The sequence below is a fragment of the Dermatophagoides pteronyssinus genome, unplaced genomic scaffold (genome assembly GCF_027571235.1).
Source record: "Dermatophagoides pteronyssinus isolate colony J.1.1.1.1 unplaced genomic scaffold, Derpt_VIB-CSIC_2022.12 sq0007, whole genome shotgun sequence".
In the NCBI taxonomy this organism is placed as follows: domain Eukaryota; kingdom Metazoa; phylum Arthropoda; class Arachnida; order Sarcoptiformes; family Pyroglyphidae; genus Dermatophagoides; species Dermatophagoides pteronyssinus.
The window spans coordinates 52,462-74,845 of NW_027461531.1; the positions used below are offsets into that span (position 1 = coordinate 52,462).

The following is a 22,384-nucleotide window of genomic DNA, read 5'->3' on the forward strand; positions in this document are numbered from 1 at the left end:
TACACAGACTGCCGTTAATGATTTCAATGTTTTTCTATGCATATAATGTGTGTGTGTATAAGATATATCCAATTAGTTTTTAGTTTTTCTGACAGGGATGGATCATTGGTTTTGTTGTTGTTGAATTGACAAATTTTGTAGCCATGTTTATGGCATGATCATCATCAAATAATAAATACCATGTATAATTACATACATACACTGTTGATGGTAAAAATCAATGATAAAATGTTGGAAATAGTTTAATGATGATGATGATGATGATGATATTTCATCAATGACGACAAAAAATTTACTGTAATTGATATTTGTATTATGTTAAACAACAACGAAAAACGCCTATTAAGATCAATATTGAAGAAAAGTTAAGAAAGTTTTTTGTTGTTGTTGTTCTCGGCTAATTTCCTTAAATCAACATTATTAACTAACAAACAAACAAACAAACGAAAGAAAAAAGAAGAAAGATATGGTCAAACCGGAAACATTTGCATGGTTCCGTTCGGAACCAATGTCACTTTGTCAACTTTATTTACAAACAGAATCTGTTTATCATATTGTTTCATTATTAGGTGATAAAGGAATTTGTCAATTTCGTGATCTAAATCAATCAAGTAATTCATTTCAAAGAAAATTTGTAGCAGAAATTCGACGATGTGCCGAAATGGAAAGAAAAATTCGTATGTAGTTTTTTTTTAAAAAATGGTTATTTTCCTTTTTTTCTTTCTTTCTTTCAATGAATAATATTTTCATTTATTTACGGTAAAAAAAAAGTTTTTTTCGAAAAAGAAATAGAACGAGATGGTGTCGATGTTGTTAAAATTAACGAAAAATTTTTGGATATACCATCGATGAAAGATTTAGGTCAACTTGAACAACAATTAGAAAAAATGGAACATGATTTATTGAATGAAAATGGAACACGTTTACAAATGAAACATCGATTACTTTCATTGACCGAATATAAAGAAATTCTAAAAAAAGCTGATCAATTTTTTAATGAAGCACAATCGGATGGACCATCATCGAATAAATCTATGATGCGTCGAATGTCGGTTGTTGATCCGGATTTAATGCGTCGATTTTCGATGCATATGCATCAACCAAATCAAATACCATTAGAACCGGTAATTGAATTGGCTACAATGACTGGTAGTATTTTAGCTAATCGTTTTATGGCATTTGAACGAATGTTATGGAGAGTTTCACGTGGTAATATTCTTCTTAAACGAATCGATGTTGAAGAAATGCTTGAAGATCCAGAAACTGGTGAATTACAACAAAAATGCTTATTCATTTTGGTCTGTCAAGGTGAAAAGTTACGTAATACTTGTCAGAAAATATGTACAGGATTTCATGCTAAATTATATTCTTGTCCAGAACAACGTGGTGAACGAAATGCTGCACATCAAAAAGTTTTAAGCGATATTTGCGATATTCAAAATGTAATTGCACGAACCGATGAACATCGTAAAAATTTATTAGTTGCCATTGCAAATAATTTACAAAAATGGAAAAGAACTATACTTAAAGTGAAAAATATTTATGAAACAATGAATATGTTTCGTAATGATGTAACTGGTCATTGTTTGATTGCTGAATGTTGGATTCCTTCATGTCAAATAAAAGAAGCACGTTTGATTCTTGGACAAGGTCAAACAATGTCCAATTCGTTGGGTCTTTCGGTTTTGGCTATTCTTACAACAAACGAAACACCACCTACTTATAATGTTACCAATAAATTTACAGCCGGTTTTCAGGTATTGGTCGATTCATATGGTTCATGTACATATGGTGATGTTAATCCAGCACCATATACAATTATTTCATTTCCATTCATATTTGCCGTTATGTTTGGTGATACTGGACATGGTATAATAATGACATTATTTGCTTTATGGATGATATACAAAGAAAAACAATTAAAATCCATACGTAATGAAATATTTTCAATGTTTTTTGCCGGTCGTTATATAATCTTATTGATGGGATTATTTTCCATTTATACTGGTGCAATGTATAATGATATATTTTCTAAATCGGCAAATTTATTTGGTACAGCATTCAATGTGAATTTAGATGTACCTGAAAATATTACAACAGAATTAGGACAACGTATTGTACATCTATCACCGGATAAACATTTGGATGAAAATTTTCGTTATTATTTTGGCATTGATCCTGTTTGGCAAATTGCTTCGAACAAAGTTCAATATACCAATACATATAAAATGAAATTATCTGTTATATTGGGTGTTTTGCAAATGTTTTTCGGTGTAATGTTATCAATGTTTAATCATTGGCATCATGGTGATTTAGTGAGCATTGCAGTAGAATTTATACCACAAATTATATTCTTGTTGGCAATATTTGGATATATGAATTTTATGATTATTTTTAAATGGTTTACATATGATGCTGGAAGGGGTGGTTGTGCACCATCAATTCTAATTACATTGATCAATATGTTTATGTTCAAAATGCCCGAAGAAAAAGATCCTTGTTATTTGAAAGATGAAATGTTTACAAATCAATTTAAAATTCAAAGTGTTCTTATAATTTTAGCTCTTTTAACTGTTCCAATTATGTTATTTGTTAAACCATTTTATTTATTTTTCAAACATCGTAATATTCAAAAAAGGTAAGTAATTTTTAATATAAAAAGAGAAACTGATAATAATAATAATTATTAATTAATCACATCTACAGGAATAGTGCAATTATTTATGATCAAAATTCATTTGAATTGGAAAATTCATCATCAAATCATAATTTGGAAATAGAAAATATTGGTGAAGATATTGAATCAAATTCGAATGGAAACGATATAATTGCAAACAACAACAACAACAACAACAACACCGTAAAAGAAAGCAATAATGGTCATGACAATGTACAAATGAATGAATTCGATTTTGGCGATGTGTTAATCAATCAAGCCATTCATACAATCGAATATTGTTTGGGATCAGTTTCACATACAGCATCATATCTTCGACTTTGGGCATTAAGTTTAGCTCATGCACAATTAAGTGAAGTTCTTTGGAATATGGTTATGACTGCTGGTTTTATGGAATTCAAATTTCAATATGGCTACATAGCAAGTGGAGTGATTATGTTTTCTATTTTTGCTGGATGGTCTGCTGGTACTGTAATCATTTTAATCGTAATGGAAGGATTATCTGCATTTTTACATGCATTACGTTTACATTGGGTAGAATTTATGTCGAAATTTTATCATGGAGATGGCTATCCATTCGAACCATTCGATTTTCAAGCTAAACTTGATGAACTATAAAACAGTTGAACAATGAACTTTACAAATGAATTGAAACTTTAATCAAGATTTTTTACATTAAAATAAAGAATATTAAATTGACTAATTTTTTAAATATTTTTTTTTATTTACTGTCGCAACGCTTTATCAACTTCTTTCAGACTTTTGGATTTAGATTCGACAATTTTTGTTACATCACGGCCAGAATCTTCACGACGAATAGCGTTTATTGGATGACGAATATCATCAAAATTTTCAGTGATCGGTGGTTCTATACGTTTAAGTTCACCAAAATCATTAAAATTATCTTTTGCAAAATTTCCAATCAGGCCTAATTCGGTAAAACGTTTACGTAGTTCAAACATTGCTTGTCGTTCGGGTGAATCATTTCTATTCATCATAGTGTTAAATTTTTGACCTGGTATTGATTTATTATTCAAATGACGCCAATAAGCCCAGCCAATTATTATTGCAAATACAACAAATGAAAAACCGGCCATAGCTAAACATATTTGATTATGTTCAACGAGTGCATCTATAATTAACAGAAAATGAATGAAAATTCATTTGGTTTAAACTAATGAATAATAGTAGTATAGTACCAGTTCCACGAATCATCCAAAAAAGTGGACGTCGTTTATAGATTTCGGAAAATTTTCCTTTCATTTTTGGTGGTGTTTTTCGACCAACATTTGATTCTTTTGTAAATTGTTCATAATTGAAAAAATTTCTATCAAACCGAATTGATGTATGAATTTGTACTCTATTAAATGTACTCAATAAAACGGATGATTTCAAATGAAACAATGAATTTCTGATGGCTATAATCATGATCATCAATTTGATAACAATTTCATTATTTTATTTGAAGATTAAAACTAATCAAAGTCAGCTGGGAAAAAAAATGATGATGTTTGAATCATCGAATGATAGATAGCAGCACACACATACACATAAAAACAAACGATAATCTTAATTACATATACTCAGACATTTCTTTGTTTGATGCATCAGAATGATGATTATGATTATTATTATAGCTTTAGCTTCATTTTATTGTTGAATTTTTTTGTTTGTTTGTAATTTTGTTTATTTTTTTCAATGATCAATCAATCATTGAAAAAAGTCGCATAATCAACCTATTTTATACTGAATATATATTCATTAACGAGTTGACATATTACCTTTCAATATTTGTTATTTGGTGTTTTGATTTTGATCTTTTCATCAAACTGATTATTCGTATCGATATTTTTATCTATTTCTACTTAACGATAATCAATATATTCAAAACAAAAATAAATATGATGCAACAATCATCATTACAGCGCCGTGCTACCCATGCTGGTAGTTGGTATTCATCAACTGGTAATTAATTTGTCATTGTATAATATTGTGTATAATTTATTTGAAATTTACATCTTTTAGTGATACAACTTAATGACCAGCTTGAATCATGGTTGTCTATGGTTGATGTTTCGCATGGTCCTGCCAAAGCGATCATCTCACCGTAAGTTTTTTTGTTTTGTTGGTGTTATTGATTTTCTATATATCTCAATGATTTCAGTCATGCTGGTTATCAATACTGTGGTGCCTGTGCCGCTTATGCCTACAAACAGATTGATCCACAATCAACGTAAGTAAATCATCAATTAGATTGATTTATATTTTTAAATCCTGTTTGGAATATAGTGAACGAATTTTTATTCTTGGTCCTTCTCATCATATTCGTTTGAATGGATGTGCTTTATCACCGACAACTGTTTATAAAACTCCATTTTATGATTTGATTATTGATCGTGACGGTAAACATAATCATAGTTGATTATTTTGAAAATATTTTGATTTTTGTTTTTTGTTTCATCCTTACATTGATAGTCTACGATGAGCTTAATCAAACTTCATATTTTCAATCAATGTCATTGGCCGCCGATGAAGATGAACATTCGATAGAAATGCAATTACCATTTATTGCTAAAATAATGGAATCAAAAGGTCAAAATGGCTTTAAAATTGTTCCTATTTTAGTTGGTTCACTTTCGAATGAAAAAGAATATTTGTATGGACAAATTTTAAGTAAATATCTACTTGAACCAGGAAATGTATTTGTAATATCATCGGATTTTTGTCATTGGGGACAACGATTCAGTTTTCAATATTATAATAAAGGATGGGGTGAAATTTATCAATCCATACAAAAATTAGATGAAATGGTAATTTAAAATTATCATATATAGATCGTTTGTAAATAATTTTGTTTATTTGTTAAATAAATAGGGTATGAATCTAATTGAATCATTAGATCCTTCAGCATTTGCTGAATATTTACAACAATTTCGTAATACAATCTGTGGTCGACATCCGATTGCTGTTTTGTTGAATGTAAGTTTGATTGATTCAAAATCAACTATAATTTTTAATTAACGAAAAAAATTATAAATCATTTCCAGGCTATTCATCATCTTCGTAATGAAGGTAAATTAAAAAATAGTTCATCAATGCGTTTTCTTAAATATGCTCAATCAAGCCAATGTCTTCGTATGCGTGATTCATCGGTCAGTTATGCTTCTGCATCTTTTATATTATAAACTTGACGGTCAAAACAAAACAAATGAAAAAAAATGAAACCAACAACAACAACACAAAACAAATGTAATAATCAACAAATTGAATTGCCTTCTTCCCATTATCAATAATTTCTTTTCCAATTAATTTCTTCCGTTCTATATTTATAATTTGATCGGATGTTTTTTTTCTTTCTTTGTTATAAATTCTGTAAATTCCTCTGAATATTTGATAAACAAACAAACAAACACACAAACTCAGTATAAATGAATATAGCGCCAATTTTTTTTTCTTGGTCACTCTTGATTTGAATGAAAAATAATGATAATTTTTTTTTGAATTAAAAACATTTTAATAAAATCATCAAAAAAAAACTAAATGTTGTATTTTTCTAAAACAAAAGTAATTGAGCTGTAATTTGTTAATGAATTTGATATTGGCACCAGTTTTTTCAATTAATTATTCTATGTTGAATTGCTTATCGAATTCGATGTTTGAGTTTGATTATGATCATTAATCAAATGTTTAAATAATCGAACCTGTTTACGAATAATATCAATATCATCAGACAATTGTTGATTAATACGATCAATATTATTAATATTATTTTCAACCGATGTTAATGATTGTAATGTTTTCCATAGTAAATTTTGTTGTTTTTGTGATTGTTCAATTTGATACCAGACAATCAATATTATTGTAACGATTATCATCAATATGAGAAACCAAAATAATCTATATAATGGAGATTTTCTTCCAATATATTGTCTATTTTTTACTAATGATGATGAGGGAATAATTAGTTTATAAGATGATGATGATTTTTGTGCATCAAAGTTATAGTTAATCGTTCTTATCATTTTTTTTGTTGTTGTTGTTGAAGAGAATTATTAGAGCTGCTAAAATCAATTATTATTGAACTATAAAGATGAAAGAAATTTTATGACTTAGATAAGATGGTTATTAAAAAAATAATATGTTTATCACATTTTAAAAAACAAACATCTGACGTTCGATAAATATTGATCGTTTATTTTTTTGACACTTTGGAAAATAATAGAAAAAAAAGGCGGATTCGAATTTATTCTAAATTATGTGTTTGAGCAATCACGTGACTTATTCAATCACTGCATTATAATATTAAAAAGAACGCCTTTTATATTTTTGGGTTAAAATTAAAATGTTTTTAATTCGGATTTCGGAACAATTTTTGGTGTTTCATCAAAAATATTTGACTTTGTATTAAATAGTTTTCGATGTTTAAATGTTTTTTTATCTTCAATATTATTTTCAATTTTAGAAATAATATACTCATTTTTCGAATCAATTGTCATTGATTGTTCAGTTGATTGTTCAGTTGATTGTTCAGTTGTTTTTTCAGTTATCGAATTGATCGATTCAATTTCGCTTGATTTTGTTTTCTTGGTTTTATACACTATAGGAGTTCTGATGTTGATTATTTCCGTTCGTTTCATTTGATTGACACATATTATACCAATACAACAACATGTAGTTAACACACAATATATAATTGATAAAGTTGCAATGATAACTGCTGCAACAATAGTTCCAATCAAAAAGGTCCAAAATTTTGTACATCCATCCGATTGATATTCATATCCCGAACAATTGCCCGTATTTCCAACTAAAGCTAATGCATGAATTGGATTCAACCATTTTTCATAATAATGTTTAATCAAATTTCCATCTTCTGCACAATACTTTGGAATCTGTGCTATTAAATAGTCACGAAGTTTCCACATAAAACAACAACTGAACTCTTCATTTTGATAATCTTTTATTTGATCGTACACTATTCGAATTGTACATTGAACAGCAGTTAATTTATCATAAATATCATCTATAACTGTTTTTGCCATTTTCTTTCTTTTTTCTTTTTTTTAAATTCAAATTTGTTTTATTCGTAAAAAAAAGAAAAAAAAATAATACAATTTTTTAAAAAGATTTAGTGGCTGCTATATTTATAATCGGATCGTTAAGCTTGATTGATTTATAATTAAATTGATATAATTGAATTGATTACAACAATACAAATGGAATTTTTTGTTTTTTTGAATTCAAAAAATTCCAAAAAATAATTCCGAATTAACATTGCTGCCATCTACAGTGAATTAAAAAGATAAATAACTTTTTTTTTTTTTAAAAATCAAATTTTATTTAACTTTTTTATTGAAATAAAATTTTTTGTGTGTTGAAAAATAACGTGTGTTTGACTTATTTAATCATCGTATTTAAGCATTGTATATTTAGTAAGGGGGGGACGACGACCATCGTTTTTATTTGTGATACATGTTTTTAATTCGGATTTCGGAACAATTTTTGGTGTTTCATCTAAGGAATAAGAAATTGAATCCGTAGAAAATAGTTTTCGATCTTTAAATATTTTTTGACTTTTAATTTTCTTTTTAATTGAATTAATAGTATTCTTTAGTTGTTTGATTATTTTAGTATCCATCCTCAATGGTTGTGTTTTGGTTTTTGTTTTCTCAGTTATCGAATTGATCGACTTGTCAGTTGATTCAGTTTGTTTAGTTTTTTTAGTTTTATACACTACAGAAGCTCCAATGTTGATTACTTCCGTTTTTCTACATCGATTACAACAAAGCATACCAATACAACAACATGTGGTTACTACACAATATAAAATTGCTAAAGTTACAATGATAATCGCTGAAACAATAGCCGTAACTAAAAGTGCCCAAAATTTTGTACATCCTTCCGATTCATCTTCATATCCAGTACAATTGAAATCATTTCCAAGTATATTTAATGCTTTAAATGGATCCAACAAATCTTCATAGAAAGGTTTAACAACATCACGATCTTTTTGACAATATATTGGAATCTGTGCTATCATATATGAACGTAATTTCCACATAGCACAACAAGCAATCTGATTATTTTGAAAATGTTTTATTTTATTGTACAATATTCTCAATGAACATTGAGCAACAGTTACTTGATTAATAAGATCTTCCACTTGTGACATTTTTTTTGTTTTGTTTGTTTGTTTGTTCGTAATTTACAAGAAAAAAATAATACAATTTTTTCTAAATATACTGACCACTATATTTATAATCGTTCCATGATTGATTTATAATTAAATTGTTGTTACAAAACAATACAAATGGAATTTTTTTATTTCATTTTTTTGAATTCGAAAAATTCAAAAAACTCAGAATTATCACTAACATTGCTGCCATCTAGTAATTTTTTTAAAAAATAACTAATATATTAGTGGCAAGTGCATTTGACGGTAAAGAAAAAATTTTGTCATCATATATAACAACAAGAATGATACCAACTCACATCACATTATTATTATTATTTCAACAATCCTTGATGCATGACGGTGTGGATGTCATGGTAGCACTGTTTTACTATACTATATACAACCATCAAAATGAATTTTAATTGAAAATAAAAATCACGATGATGATGATAATAGACGACAATGATTGTTTTGTTTTTTTCTGATCTTTCTATTCGTTGTAACAATGCAAGATGTTTTGATGTTAAAACATCTTACATATACACTTGATTAATGTTTTGTTGTTGTTGTTGTTTGTATTGAATCTTGAAATAATGTGACCTAGAATACCAAAAAAAATAATGTAACAAATTAACCAAAGGTATGTGATATTGAAAAAAAACCCTTACCTGTGTATTTAATTAGATAAAATTATTCTTCCATTCTCTTTCATCAGATTATCTTTTTTTCAACAAAAAAAAACAAAGCCAAAAACGAAAATTCTCGAAGCTCAAAAAAATTGATTATGATTGTACATTTCGATTACATCTCGGTTTTATTTTTCCTTTATTATTGTCGATAAACTTGGCGACAAAATATTTAATCCATACAGCATTTTAATTAAATTCATCATTGAACTTTAGCATTTATTCTTTCAATAATTGTTTCACATTTCATATCTTATCACCACCGAAACAAAAAAAAATCTTTAGTCTTTCTGCATATAAAAAAAAATACATCCTTACACATATAAATCGATTACAATTTACATTTCTTCAACGAAATTAAACTTTGTTTTTGATTTGTATTTCGGTTTTTTTCAATTATCAAATCGGGTGCATCATTTTCCATATCAAAACAAAAAAAAACTCTGTATGGGATCATTAATCTTTAGACAAATCGAACGATTTGATGATGGGTAAGTAACCCATGTTTATTTTGTTTCCGTGGAATCAATTTATTGTTTGATTTTTCTTTTTCTTGAAAAAATATTTTAGCATTTTATAAATCATCTAACCAAATAAACAAACAATAAGCATCAAACAAATTTCCTATATTCTTTGTTTCTGGTAAGTAAAAAAATATCTTTTCTCATGTCAATCACGATTAGATACAATCAATATTGGTATGGATAAAAACAACACATGATTTTTACAAAAATTTTGAAGTGTGTTAAAATTAATCTATAGATTTTTTGTTTTTTGATGATGTTTGTATATTTTTCTTATAAAACACAGAGAGCAGCATTCTATTATTGAAAAAAATGTTGATAGAACTGGACTCTCTCTCTTAAAAAACATCATTTTTTAGTTTTTTTTGGTCGACGTGATGTACAATGTTTGATTGATTATCATTTTTGATGAAATCGATATTAATAATATTGATGATTTGATTTAATGTCGTAGTTTTTTTCTACATTACATCTTCTTAATATATAAATATAGAGTCAGCAGTCAGCAAATAAAAATGTTTTCTTTTGTATATTATTTAGGGAAATGGTTTTTTTCTGATGTGTCAATGAATTCCATTATAAATTTTATCTTGTTTTTTTCTTTCGTTATTGATCGTGCAAGTTTCGTGTTGATTTTGACCATAAATTTTTTTTTCTGATTTTTTTTTGACAGTTTTTATTATAAAATTTTTTTTTTTTAAATGGCCATATTGTTTTTGAACTGTGAAATCAAACAATCTGACAATGAGCATAACTACACAAGATCTAAATTATCATCGAATGATGAATTTGACAACAGCAACAACGACAACAACAGCAGCAGCAGCTACAGCATTGGCTTCATCTACATCGAATGCTATAACTTCTCCAAATCAGCTACAATCAACCACCGTCATTTCTACCGTTAAAATTGACAATGACCAAAAACAAATTCAAGATCGTGATAATTACCTTGAAAATAATAATGATAATATTGATGATAATGATTGTCGACCTTCATCAACATCACAGATTATGACTGTTTTAACACCGGATTTACTACCGTCTTTTTCTACACAATCTTTTGTAAATCAACCACAGCTAAAACAAGCACCCAAAACAACATTAACAAATACAAAACAGATAAAACAGCCAAATGGTTCGATTGTTGTTGTAGATAATGTTAGTCAGCAACGAAAATCATCAATTGGGGGCATTAATCCGATTGTAACAACAGTTTCATCGATTAATAATGCTCCAAACACATATTTATATGATAGATCAAATTTCAATCATTTTCAAATCAATCATTCATCATCATCATCATCAACTGAAATAGGTCAATTTAAAAATGATGATGATAAACGCCAACGACATAAATCATTGTCTAGTTTAGAAAATTGCAAAAATCAATCAAAATTCTCTTCGATCAATTCAAGAATCGATCATTCGCAATCAAATGAACAATCTCAAGTTTTAATTACCAATAAGAAACCAGTGATAATCAGTGGCAACAAAGCAATCAATGAAAAAAGTAATAAACTTCATTTGATTTTAATTTTTTAATAATTTTTTATTCTTGCATCAAAATAGACCCATCAAATCGATTGACAATGTCGCAAAAGAAAGCATCATCATCATCATTATCATCGGCTGCTAGTTCATCTGCGGTCACATCTACATCATCTGCAATTGGTGATGGTCCGAACAGTAGTTCAATGGATGATGATCAAAATCAATCGGAAAAACCATTGAATCGTCGTCAATGGTATCATCTATGGCTTCCATCATATAAATCACGATTAAATCAATTTCAACGACAATTTAGTGATAAGATTGATTCAAGAGAAAAATTAATCGGAGATTTTGTATGTGCTATACAAAGAGAATTATTACTTCAAGGTCGAATGTACGTTTCATTGAATTATATTTCCTTTTATTCGAATATATTTGGCTATGAAACAATCGTGAATATTAGCTATCAAGATATTGAATCAATATCGAAAGCCAGTACGGTTAAATTATTTCCAAATGCTATACAAATAATTACAAATAGTGGTCTGAAATATTTTTTCACATCATTCGTTTCACGTGAACGTGCTTATCAATTAGTGACAAAACTTTGGCAATTAGCACGTCGAGATCAACCAATGCCATGGCCAGAAATACGTAAATTGATTCGTGAAGCTTATACTACTAATAATTTGGGTGTTGATCTTAGTGATCTAGATGATGCAGATGTTGAGATTGATGTACTTTCTAAGGTAAGTCTGTTTGTTTTTTTTCAAATTCTTAATTCTTGATGAATATTAATTCTCAATTTTCAATAGAATTCGAAAAAGAAGAAACATTCTAAACGAAAACGTAAAGATGCAAATCATCATCACCATCACCACCATCATCATCATCATTCGAAATCGTTGCAGAATTCAAATTCTAGTTCAGATGGATTGACTACACAAGCGGATGATGTAGAATCTCCTGTTCTGATGAATCGTCGAATTATATCTGGATCAAAAGAATCTATAACATCATCAGCTATACCAAAAACTAATAATGCTGATGTACAAACAGATGATTATGATCTACAGCTACCACATTATATTCATAATCATCATCATTATCATCATAATCATTTGGATCATCAATGTTCATTGATGGAAGTGTTTCGACAATCGGTTAAAAATTTGAATTTGAAATTACGTAAAATTTCACCAACACAATCACAAGTGATACGATTTTTATTTATGGTAGCATTGATATTGTTTACCATACAGATTGTAATCTATTTTCGATTTCAAACATTAAATCAACGATTATTACAAACACAACAAATATTAATTGAAGCAATGGAAAAACAACGTCAAATCAAAACAATGGATGGTAATGAAAGCATGATAGATAATCATAAAATTATCGACCCATCGGCTATTGTTACCACTACCGGTGTATCGTCATCATATTGTCATTTAAAATCACATTGTTGAAATGGGGACCACGCCACCAATTATAGAATTCTCGATTATTAATTTTCACCAAAAAAAAAAAGGAAAAAAATCCAATGAATTTTTATCCATGTCTTTCATTTATAATTCTTGATTATTGTATTATATTCATATTTTCTTATCATCATTTTTATTTTTATTTTTTTTTTTTTTTTGGAACAAAATGGGTTTTGGGTTTATATTTGTCAAAGCTATTTAATTTCGTTTTTTTTTCGTGCAATTATCATAGCTTGTAGTGAAAGTTTTTTGAATTTAGATAAATTTTTATATTTTATTTTTATTTTGCAAAATGAATCCATGAAATTATTAATGATACAAACACAAAATGAACAAAATTGTTATCATTTCCCGGAAACAAATTTTATCTTCTTTTGTAGTCAATGTTATTATTTTGTTCTTTGTTTGTTTGTTTTTTGTCAATTGAATTTTCAATTCAATCATTCATTATTGCAATATTTGTTGTGATTGGAATTGAGAATTAAATAATAAAAAAAAAATTTTGTTTTTAAAAAATGTTTGTAAAAATATTGACAATATTTTTCGTAATAACAATTTTTTCCAATTGTTATGGCCTAAGCGAACAACCATGTCGTCAATTGAATCAACAACGACAAGGTTATCGTCTTGTACTACGTTATCCGCCTGGTTGGTGTGTTGCGATGCCACATGATGAATGCGATGGTCCAGCAGATTGGGTTATTCAAGGTTTTTGGCCAACACCTTTAATAACACATTCGACTATTCGATTTGATCATCAATATCCGCTTCAATTTTGTTGTCATAAACAACAGTAAGTTTGTTTTTGTTTTTTTGGAAAAAATAATTCATCATTTTTGGGTTTGTAATTAGATTCAATAAAAAAACATTGTCATCGATGATAAAATCATTGGAACGATATTGGCCATCTGAATCATATACAAATCATTATAAATATTGGCAACAACAATGGCATCGATATGGTGCCTGTTCACATGATCCAACAGCAATCGATCAACCTATTTCACGTATCAGACAATATGATCAAATTGATGTTGGCGAATATTTTGCATTAGCATTAGATTTATTTCATAGATTACGTATTCGTAAATGGCTTGATGATAGCAATCTAAAACCATCAAATGATCATTCAATTTTAACAAGTAAAATTCGTAAAACACTTAATTCTCATCTAAATCAAATGGATCATAGTTCTTTGGTATATGAATTACGATGTGCACATAGTAATAATACAACCGTTACTCATGGTCGAAAAATTTTAAATGAAATTCGATTCTGTTTTGATGATCAATTAGATTTTATTGATTGTTCGAAATTTATTGATACAGATCAACATACAGGACGAACAGGTCTATGTGATGATGATCATGTTTACTATGTTGATAAATTAGGTTGGCCATAATCAAAAATTCTTTCGTTTTTGTCAAATGAAAAACAAACAAACAAAATCTTCCTACGCAATCGGTATGATTGGAATTTCTACAAATTCCGTAGTGTGTGTGTGTGTGTGTTCTTGACTTTATTCTCAAAGGAATGTGACAAACATCAACAACAAATCATTGAACAAATTTTCTGCATAACTTTTTCCAAAAAACAAAAAAAAAAAATGTTTGAAATAAACAAAATTTCTTTTTTAATGAATGAATAATTCTCTTTCTTTTTCAATGATCATCATGATGGTGGTTAATTCAATTTTTTTTTCAAAGTAGAAAAAAACAAACAACATTGAGTCATCATAATTAACACTTGATTGATTGATTGATTGATTGATGTGGGAGAAAAAAAAAAGAACACGGATACGGAATTAAATTAAAAAAAAAACAAGATAATGATTTTCCCTAGTTTTTTTTACCTAACTCCCCCCCCAAATGATGATAATAGTAAATCATGGAACAATCATTTAATTTGTCAAAAAAAAAAAATCTGGGTTCACGCAATCAATCAATGAATTCTTTAAATATCTTTCATTGATTTCAACCAAAACAAAAAACAAAAAAAAAAAAATTCCTTCGAATGTTTTTTTTTTTAGTTTTACATTTGTATTCACAGTAAAGGTATTATCATTATCATCATTTTTTTTTTTTTGCTCTCTTTGTAAAATTATCAATTGTGTAATATCAGATCAATCTGATTATCCTGATGATGATGATTATTCGATGTTAAATTCGATTCGATAAATTTTCAGATTATTTTTTTTACGTTGTTATCATCAACAACTAAAACTAAAACAACAACAACAACAACAATGCCATGTCGATTGCCAAAGCAACAATCATTTATTTTTTTTTTCCTGTAAATGTCTGTGTGTGTGTGTGTGTGTATATGAACATAGGAATGTTTGGAATGTTGTAATATCTGCTCGGCAAAAATATTTTTTTTTTTTTTTTTTTTGGAGTCAGAACCTCAATAACAACAACAATTTCAACGTTTAGTTAAAGTTTATATACCCACAATACAGTATACAAAAAAAATCCAGCTTGTTCTTATTTTTTTTTTTACTTTACTTTACTTTGCTTTCAATTAGTTTCTTCCCACATTCATTCACAGTATATTTTTACTGAATATTTTCAATTCTTAACGACGACGACGACGGTAATAAATATATGGACATGTTGAATATATTTGAAATATATAATCTTTTTGATAGTCCCTTGTATACCTGTTGCATATTGAATTGTTTTTTAAGGACACATTTTTGTTTTCTTCTTTGAACGTCTTCGTAAAAAAATAACGACGACGACGACCGATCAAACAACTCTGCAGACTCTATACTCACTTTATATACAAAAAAAAACACCAAACACACACAACACACGACTAAACCGCCAATTGATGAAGATAGCTTGTTGTATTGAATCTCTCTCTCTCTTTCACTTCTTGTTTTCCGAATGAATGAAAAAATTGAGAGAAAGTCCACGAGCCACGAATATTATTCATTTATGAAAGAGAGAGAGAGAGAGAGAGAGAGAAAGAGGCATATGTTGAAGAACTTCTTGAAAATGAACCTAGTGTTTTTTATTTTTTTTTTATTTTACTCAATCAATAATAATGATTTGATGGTATTTATGTTGTCCAGTTTTTTTTTTTTTTTTTTGGTAGATGCTTCAATTTTTTTCCAAAGAAAATGATTTGTTTTTGTTTTTGTCACATTCAATATTTTATCGATTAAAATGAATCCAATTTGAAGAATATTTTTATGTAAGTTTCTTTTCTTGCTTCTAAAAAAACAAAATTCTTTGATTATGGAACATTCATTCATCTTTTCAAAGAATTTTGTTCGAAATGAAAAAATTCTTTACATTCGTTTGTCTTTTGTTTGATGTTTTGTGTGTGATTTTTCAAAGAATTTAAGTTTGTTTTTTTTCTCGATTCGTTGTGTTTTGGTTTTTTGATTTCTGTGATTGCTATAGAAATCTTCATCTATAGAATTCTTCATAATGTCTTTGTGTGTGTGTGCGAATAAAATCAACAGCGGTAATCCACCCACCATCATATTATTGATGGTTAATAACTGCTACCACTAATGTTGTTGTTGTTGTTGATCATTTACCATGAAATTATGTTTCAAGCATAAGCCAACGCTATCCTTTTTTTTTGTCTTGAATCAGAATCTGTAATGTCTGTGATGATGATGACGCTATTTCATTAGTAGTTTTTTTCTTAAATGAAAAAAAATGAAGAATCCTTTGTGAATGATGCATACACATTCCATATCTTTGATTCCTATCGACTGAATCATTAAATTATTATCATCATCATCATCATCATCATAACAACAGTCCGATTTGTTTGTTTGTTTGTTTTTCTGTTTCTGTTTGTGTAAAATTAAAGATCGACGACGACAACAGCAGTTTACATAATAATCAACCATCAATGTCTTGTTTTCATTCATTCATTCGGTCTTTTTTTTCTGTCACAATGTTGCCAATGTTTTTTGTTGTCTAAATTCAGTGTTCTTCTTCGACGTATCTCTTTGTCTAATTCCTGGAAAATATCTCCCGAAAAATAACAGCAACGACATTGGATTAATAAGAAACATTCATTGTCAAATTCTCAAGGTTTTTGTTTTTATTCTGAACAAGACGATAGGAAAAAAAAGATTCTTTGTCTTTTTTTTTCTCAGTTACCATGATCTTTCATCATGTTTAATTCGGTTGTTTTTTTTCTCCAAAATTTTCCAAATCACATTGTTGTTGTTGTACCTGCTCAGGTATTATGTAAATCAATTTTTCTATCTCACTTTTTTCTGTAATCAAAAAAATCACAAATCATATCCGGCATCTTTTTTTGAAATTAACCTCATCTGTGATGAAAAATCTTTTGATTGAAAATTTCATTTCTATTGTTTCATTGGATGCATCCGGATTTATTTGGACTCGAGGTTAGTTAATTTTTCAACCAAAAAAAAAAAGAACATTTGATTATCAAAGATATTCATCAATTTGGAATGCCTGGAATGTGTCTTATAGCCGGCAAGAAAAAAAAGAGAGATTGTCGTCAATGATATACATTTTGTTGTTGTTGGTTAGTGGAGAGAGAGAGAATGAAACAAAAATTTGGTTACAAACAATAAAAAATGTGTAAAACCTGTGTGTTTTTTGTTTTGTTGCCATTATTATTTGGAGATTTTGGTTTTACGATTAGCTGACATTCATCATTTTTTTTTTGATCAAGAAACATTTCCAATTCTTTCCATCAAATATTCCATTTCAAACAAGCAAACTGTGTTATTATTTATTAATTTCAAGTTTTTTTCTTTCAATTTCATCATTTTGACGCATCAATTTTTTGTTTTGTTCTCTTTTCTTTTTCTAACTTCAGTTTAATGTCACTTGGATGCCAAACATCATTAGATGACAATCCACATACACACACAAGCCAAAGCCAAACATCATGTACGGGAATATCATCTCAACATTTTTACAATTAATAACGATTTTCATTTTCATTTTTGTTGAAGCTTTACAACAGCCTTAAATTTTATTTTTTATTTTTTATTTTTTGGCATTATCAACTTTGACGGACGACTACATTATTATTATTATTTATTTATTGAGGATGATGTGATCAACGAACCAACCAAAAACATTATTTTCAATTGCTCTTTTTTCCATCATTGTCTGTCTGTGTTTGTTTGTGTGTGTATATATTGTATCCATCTTTTTCATTTAAAACAACACACACCTTTGATTCATCAAGTTATTGCTCTGTTCGAATGTGTTATCGAATTCCACGATAGTCAATAAATTGATTGATTATCATTCATCATTGATACGATACAGTTATTGATTTCCAAATGGTTCTACCCATTACATTGGCCGTGATGCCTAAAAAAAGAGATCATCATTCATCAAATTTTTCAAATATTGTACGTGATGGTGTTGTTGGTAAATATACTAAAACCGAATCACCACCTAATCTGCCAAGTAAGTCTTGTAATATTCTAATAATAATAATAATTTTTAACTTTACTTTAATCGATTTTTTTCAATTTTTAGTTATAAATATTTGGACATCATCAAGTTTATCGACAACAACAAATTCTAAATTATCGGCAATTAATAGACGTACTAATAATGTTCATTCAACATCATCTACAACGGCTACTGGAGCCGGTATTAGTCATCAACCGAATTCATCTTCATCAAATATATTGGCATCATCTTTTAGTACATCGATACCTAATCTTGCATTCATTGGTCAACAATCGGCTATGAATGTCAATAATGCCAAACAAAGTCCACATATTCAACAACAACAACAAAAACATCATTTTCATGCCAATTCCACTTCGAATCTTTTTAACCATCATCTTAATCAGCATCATAATCCTGCAAATTCAGGTTAGTAAAAATCATGTTTAATAGAGTTAAAGTCTATTTTCTCTATCAACAATTGCAGGTCGATCAACAAAGGCCAATCATTTAGCATTGACAACTGATTATTGCAATAATATGACGCGAGCATCATCACAAATGACAATAAACAATAATGGTTTGTTCATTTTGTTTGACTCTGTTGATCAAATTTTTTGTTTGACTAAATAACTATAATTTAAATAGGTTATCAAGTGCCAACAAGTAGGCCGATTTATGCATCAGCATCCTCGAAGACGAATTCAATGACTGTGACAACTGGGACAAACAATAGTCAATTAAAATCGACTCCATCATCAAGCAATTCATCATTGCAATCGATACATAATTACAATGGCCAAATGATCGATTCATCGCCATCATCATCGACTACAATAACGACTACAACATCGTCATTGACTACAAATAATAGTGCAATGTATCAATCAATTAGTGGCTATCGGCAACAATCTTGTCAAAAAATTGGACAACAACAAATTTCAGCCTTACCAATTTTACAAACATCAACAACTGTTGCCGTAGGCGGAATAAACGATTCAAGCATAATTACAACTCAACCGATTCCGACGACAACAGCACCAAATTATCTTCAATTAAATCATCAACATAGTAAAATGTGGATCTCACAACCAACATTACGAGCTTCGAGTCCATCTCAAGCATCATCGCAAATCCGTTCAATGATGAATTTGAATCAAATGGTTTCATCATCATCCGGATCTGTTAATAATAATCAACCTGTTGGTTCGTCGGTAAGTTTATTTAAATTTAAATCTATCTGCATAATTCATTCTCAATATCGTCATTTTTCAAAACAGTTCCCTTCAAACAATTGTCTAAATAATCAAACAACTTGTTATTCGAATCAACAACAACAACAACAATTGCCCAATTATGTTCAACAACAACAACAAGCAAATCATCAGATAATGTTAATGAATTCATTAGTACATGAACTTCATAAACAACAACATAATGCCTCATCTAATTCATCGATCAATCAAGCAATGGATACATTTTCTTCTTATTATTCACCATCATCATCATTATCATCCATACACGAAAATTCATCCACATCAAACATTGCAGCCACATCAATATCAAATCTTAATAGTCAACAACAAATATTATCATCATCATCTCAAACATCGATGAATAATTTTTCGCCCAAAACACCTAAACAAGAATTCCGAAGTCAACAGCAGCAGCAGCAGCAACAACAACAACAGAATCGAACACCTCAAACACAGCAACAGGCTCAACACTTATATCAGAATACGTCATCGTGTTCATCGATCAATAATCTACCCACCATGATAAAATCACCATCATCTACAAGTGTTAATCATAATAATGGTAGTAATACAACATTGGATTCATTTGCGGAAAACATGCAAATACAAATGTATCATAAACAAATTCAGGAACAATATTCTAATCAACAAACACATGAAACATTAGCTCGTGTACTTTCTGCTGTTACAAATCCGTCTAATACTTATAGCCAAAATCAAGTGCAACCAAATGTCAGTTGTTCAACATCATCATCACAATCATCATTATCTTCGTTACAATCTGGACCATTCAAATCATCATCTAACCAGGCATTATCGATAGCTGGAGGATCAAATTCAAAATCTAATTCTTATCAGAATTTAACTTCAGTTGCATCGAATTCGAATTCATCGGTGAATACCACGACTCAACAAACTGAGAATGCTTCATCACCAACAGCTATCGGTGCAGTTGCTAGTAATAATAGTGGCCAAGAAGAATCATTACCATTACCACCTGGATGGTCTATTGATTTTACATTACGAGGAAGAAAATATTATATTGATCATAATACTAAAACTACTCATTGGAGTCATCCATTAGAATCTGAAGGTCTACCAACAGGTTGGGAACGTGTAACATCTCCCGAATATGGAGTTTATTATGTTAAGTAAGTAAACTAAACATATCATTTTTCTGAAATTAATCATGTCCTTTTGAATTTGTTCAGTCACATTACACAACAAACACAATTTGAACATCCATTAGCTGCTCGTTATGGTCAACATTTAATTTCAGCAACAAACAATAATGGTACTACAATCGGATCTTGTTGGTCACATTCTCAATCTCCACAATCACAACAATTTAATAGTCCAAAACAGCAATCACAACAACATATTTACATGAATGCCGCCAACATACAACAATTGCTTATGATGAACCAACAGAATTTAAGTAAAGAAATTGTTGCATCGTTACCTAAAGAAGAAAATCACACTATTTTAGATAATCATGTTTATTCAAATGTGCCTTTATTATTTCAACAATTATTGCCAAAACATCATCAACAACAAAAACTACAATTATCACCATTAATGGAAAATGATGGTGGTAGCTCAACATCAATTTTAGACACTGATTCCGGACAATATGCCAATACTGGAAATTTGAATAGAATTTCCTCTTCTGAATTGAATGATGATAATAAAGCTAATGGATCATTGGATAATCAAATGATAAATTCATTATTATTACCTAAACATAGGTTGCTTAGCACTGCACTATTTGGATCAACTCAATTATTGAATAATCGTTCTAATGAACAATCCGAAAAAAACGATGACAATAATAATAATCTTTCAAAATCGATAGAACCTATTTATTCACCATTACTGTTACGACAAAATCAACCATCAACAGCATTACCATTACCATTACCACCACGTCCATCACGTATCAATGATTGTATTGTTCCCGCAAATCCATATCTCACCGAAGAGATTCCTCAATGGCTATATATCTATTCAAAAGCTCCACCTGAACATGACCATAAACTTAAGGTAAGATTTAACATAAATCTGTTCAATATATTAAAATATAATTGTTGTTTGATTTAGTGGGAACTATTTCGTTTACCTGAATTGGATTGTTTTCAAGCTATGTTGAATCGCCTTTATCGAACTGATATGGAACGATTAGTTATGTCATATGAAATTATACGTAATGCATTACTGAGAGAGATTGAACGTCGTACAGCCGAAAATAAACATAAATGCACAATAATCGACAATAATGATGATATTCAATCAACAAATGACGAAAAGAATGATCCGACTTTATTATCACAATCAAAACAGCCAAATAATGATGATGGTGATAAAAATGAATCATCACCGGAACCTCCACCTGAATTTCGTGGTGAAAATACAAAATCTTCCAAAACCAATACTTGTTCACCATCATTAAATTCGATAACAATCATATCATCACCACCATCATCATCACAATCGGATAACTCGACAATTATCACAGCCATATCTTCATCATCGATACCATCATTCGTATCGATTTCACATCTTTTTACAGCCGAAGAGGAGACAAAAGTTTAACAAACATGTTAATGATGATGATTGATCCTGTTCAATTGTGTTGAAGCATAATCAAAAAAATAATTTTTGTTAATATTCT

The 22,384-nt window shown here is 28.9% G+C and overlaps 7 protein-coding genes across 11 annotated transcripts; 5 read left to right on the forward strand and 2 right to left on the reverse strand.

Moving 5' to 3' along the window:
* Window positions 1-177: 177 nt before the first annotated feature.
* On the forward strand, window positions 178-3,380 carry LOC113799307 (V-type proton ATPase 116 kDa subunit a 1-like). The gene is made up of 3 exons (XM_027349921.2): window positions 178-677; window positions 772-2,638; window positions 2,707-3,380. The coding sequence occupies exons 1-3, from the start codon at window positions 467-469 to the stop codon at window positions 3,293-3,295; spliced, it is 2,667 nt and encodes an 888-aa protein (XP_027205722.2). The 5' UTR covers window positions 178-466; the 3' UTR covers window positions 3,296-3,380.
* LOC113799309 (uncharacterized) lies at window positions 3,314-4,189 on the reverse strand. The gene is made up of 2 exons (XM_027349923.2): window positions 3,877-4,189; window positions 3,314-3,809 (listed from the first exon to the last, which is right to left on the reverse strand). The coding sequence occupies exons 1-2, from the start codon at window positions 4,109-4,111 to the stop codon at window positions 3,403-3,405; spliced, it is 642 nt and encodes a 213-aa protein (XP_027205724.1). The 5' UTR covers window positions 4,112-4,189; the 3' UTR covers window positions 3,314-3,402.
* Window positions 4,190-4,322: 133 nt separating this feature from the next.
* On the forward strand, window positions 4,323-5,862 carry LOC113799308 (protein MEMO1). The gene is made up of 7 exons (XM_027349922.2): window positions 4,323-4,642; window positions 4,703-4,784; window positions 4,842-4,910; window positions 4,967-5,079; window positions 5,153-5,487; window positions 5,552-5,656; window positions 5,725-5,862. Exons 1-7 carry the CDS (start codon window positions 4,579-4,581, stop codon window positions 5,860-5,862), a joined length of 906 nt encoding a protein of 301 aa, XP_027205723.1. The 5' UTR covers window positions 4,323-4,578.
* A 2,109-nt stretch (window positions 5,863-7,971) lies between these two features.
* Window positions 7,972-9,651, reverse strand: LOC142645163 (uncharacterized). Its single transcript, XM_075820765.1, has 2 exons — window positions 9,521-9,651; window positions 7,972-9,452 (listed from the first exon to the last, which is right to left on the reverse strand). Exon 2 carries the CDS (start codon window positions 8,847-8,849, stop codon window positions 8,079-8,081), a length of 771 nt encoding a protein of 256 aa, XP_075676880.1. The 5' UTR covers window positions 8,850-9,452; window positions 9,521-9,651; the 3' UTR covers window positions 7,972-8,078.
* A 237-nt stretch (window positions 9,652-9,888) lies between these two features.
* Window positions 9,889-13,190, forward strand: LOC113799381 (uncharacterized). 2 transcript variants are annotated; one of them, XM_075820763.1, is made up of 5 exons: window positions 9,889-10,029; window positions 10,109-10,180; window positions 10,736-11,575; window positions 11,635-12,305; window positions 12,372-13,190. In XM_075820763.1, the coding sequence occupies exons 3-5, from the start codon at window positions 10,807-10,809 to the stop codon at window positions 13,026-13,028; spliced, it is 2,097 nt and encodes a 698-aa protein (XP_075676878.1). In that variant the 5' UTR covers window positions 9,889-10,029; window positions 10,109-10,180; window positions 10,736-10,806; the 3' UTR covers window positions 13,029-13,190. The 2 variants fall into 2 exon arrangements, with proteins under 2 accessions (XP_075676878.1, XP_027205800.1); XM_027349999.2 differs by lacking the exons at window positions 9,889-10,029; window positions 10,109-10,180 and having other exon boundaries at window positions 10,628-11,575.
* A 298-nt stretch (window positions 13,191-13,488) lies between these two features.
* LOC113799317 (ribonuclease T2-like) lies at window positions 13,489-14,684 on the forward strand. Its single transcript, XM_027349930.2, has 2 exons — window positions 13,489-13,836; window positions 13,896-14,684. Exons 1-2 carry the CDS (start codon window positions 13,559-13,561, stop codon window positions 14,443-14,445), a joined length of 828 nt encoding a protein of 275 aa, XP_027205731.2. The 5' UTR covers window positions 13,489-13,558; the 3' UTR covers window positions 14,446-14,684.
* Window positions 14,685-15,484: 800 nt separating this feature from the next.
* On the forward strand, window positions 15,485-22,323 carry LOC113799313 (uncharacterized). 4 transcript variants are annotated; one of them, XM_075820761.1, is made up of 9 exons: window positions 15,485-15,635; window positions 17,865-17,938; window positions 18,004-18,469; window positions 18,542-18,886; window positions 18,945-19,037; window positions 19,106-19,671; window positions 19,738-20,864; window positions 20,925-21,756; window positions 21,814-22,323. In XM_075820761.1, the coding sequence occupies exons 3-9, from the start codon at window positions 18,340-18,342 to the stop codon at window positions 22,303-22,305; spliced, it is 3,585 nt and encodes a 1,194-aa protein (XP_075676876.1). In that variant the 5' UTR covers window positions 15,485-15,635; window positions 17,865-17,938; window positions 18,004-18,339; the 3' UTR covers window positions 22,306-22,323. The 4 variants fall into 4 exon arrangements, with proteins under 4 accessions (XP_075676876.1, XP_075676877.1, XP_075676875.1 ...); XM_075820762.1 differs by lacking the exon at window positions 15,485-15,635 and adding an exon at window positions 16,226-16,241; XM_075820760.1 differs by lacking the exon at window positions 15,485-15,635 and adding an exon at window positions 17,407-17,424 and having other exon boundaries at window positions 17,865-18,469.
* Window positions 22,324-22,384: the final 61 nt, after the last annotated feature.

Excerpts from the sequence above, each read along its gene's own strand:
- LOC113799307 (XM_027349921.2), top strand. The coding sequence starts at position 467 with ATGGTCAAACCGGAAACATTTGCATGGTTCCGTTCGGAACCAATGTCA. Across the intron at positions 678-771 it reads CGAAATGGAAAGAAAAATTC|TTTTTTTCGAAAAAGAAATA; the intron begins GTATGTAGTTTT and ends GTAAAAAAAAAG. Across the intron at positions 2,639-2,706 it reads CATCGTAATATTCAAAAAAG|GAATAGTGCAATTATTTATG; the intron begins GTAAGTAATTTT and ends TCACATCTACAG.
- LOC113799309 (XM_027349923.2), bottom strand. The coding sequence starts at position 4,111 with ATGATCATGATTATAGCCATCAGAAATTCATTGTTTCATTTGAAATCA. Across the intron at positions 3,810-3,876 it reads TTGGATGATTCGTGGAACTG|ATGCACTCGTTGAACATAAT; the intron begins GTACTATACTAC and ends TGTTAATTATAG.
- LOC113799308 (XM_027349922.2), top strand. The coding sequence starts at position 4,579 with ATGATGCAACAATCATCATTACAGCGCCGTGCTACCCATGCTGGTAGT. Across the intron at positions 4,911-4,966 it reads CAGATTGATCCACAATCAAC|TGAACGAATTTTTATTCTTG; the intron begins GTAAGTAAATCA and ends TTTGGAATATAG. Across the intron at positions 5,080-5,152 it reads TTTGATTATTGATCGTGACG|TCTACGATGAGCTTAATCAA; the intron begins GTAAACATAATC and ends TTACATTGATAG.
- LOC142645163 (XM_075820765.1), bottom strand. The coding sequence starts at position 8,849 with ATGTCACAAGTGGAAGATCTTATTAATCAAGTAACTGTTGCTCAATGT.
- LOC113799381 (XM_075820763.1), top strand. The coding sequence starts at position 10,807 with ATGAGCATAACTACACAAGATCTAAATTATCATCGAATGATGAATTTG. Across the intron at positions 11,576-11,634 it reads CAAAGCAATCAATGAAAAAA|ACCCATCAAATCGATTGACA; the intron begins GTAATAAACTTC and ends GCATCAAAATAG. Across the intron at positions 12,306-12,371 it reads AGATTGATGTACTTTCTAAG|AATTCGAAAAAGAAGAAACA; the intron begins GTAAGTCTGTTT and ends AATTTTCAATAG.
- LOC113799317 (XM_027349930.2), top strand. The coding sequence starts at position 13,559 with ATGTTTGTAAAAATATTGACAATATTTTTCGTAATAACAATTTTTTCC. Across the intron at positions 13,837-13,895 it reads TTTTGTTGTCATAAACAACA|ATTCAATAAAAAAACATTGT; the intron begins GTAAGTTTGTTT and ends GTTTGTAATTAG.
- LOC113799313 (XM_075820761.1), top strand. The coding sequence starts at position 18,340 with ATGGTTCTACCCATTACATTGGCCGTGATGCCTAAAAAAAGAGATCAT. Across the intron at positions 18,470-18,541 it reads ATCACCACCTAATCTGCCAA|TTATAAATATTTGGACATCA; the intron begins GTAAGTCTTGTA and ends TTCAATTTTTAG. Across the intron at positions 19,672-19,737 it reads ATCAACCTGTTGGTTCGTCG|TTCCCTTCAAACAATTGTCT; the intron begins GTAAGTTTATTT and ends TTTTCAAAACAG.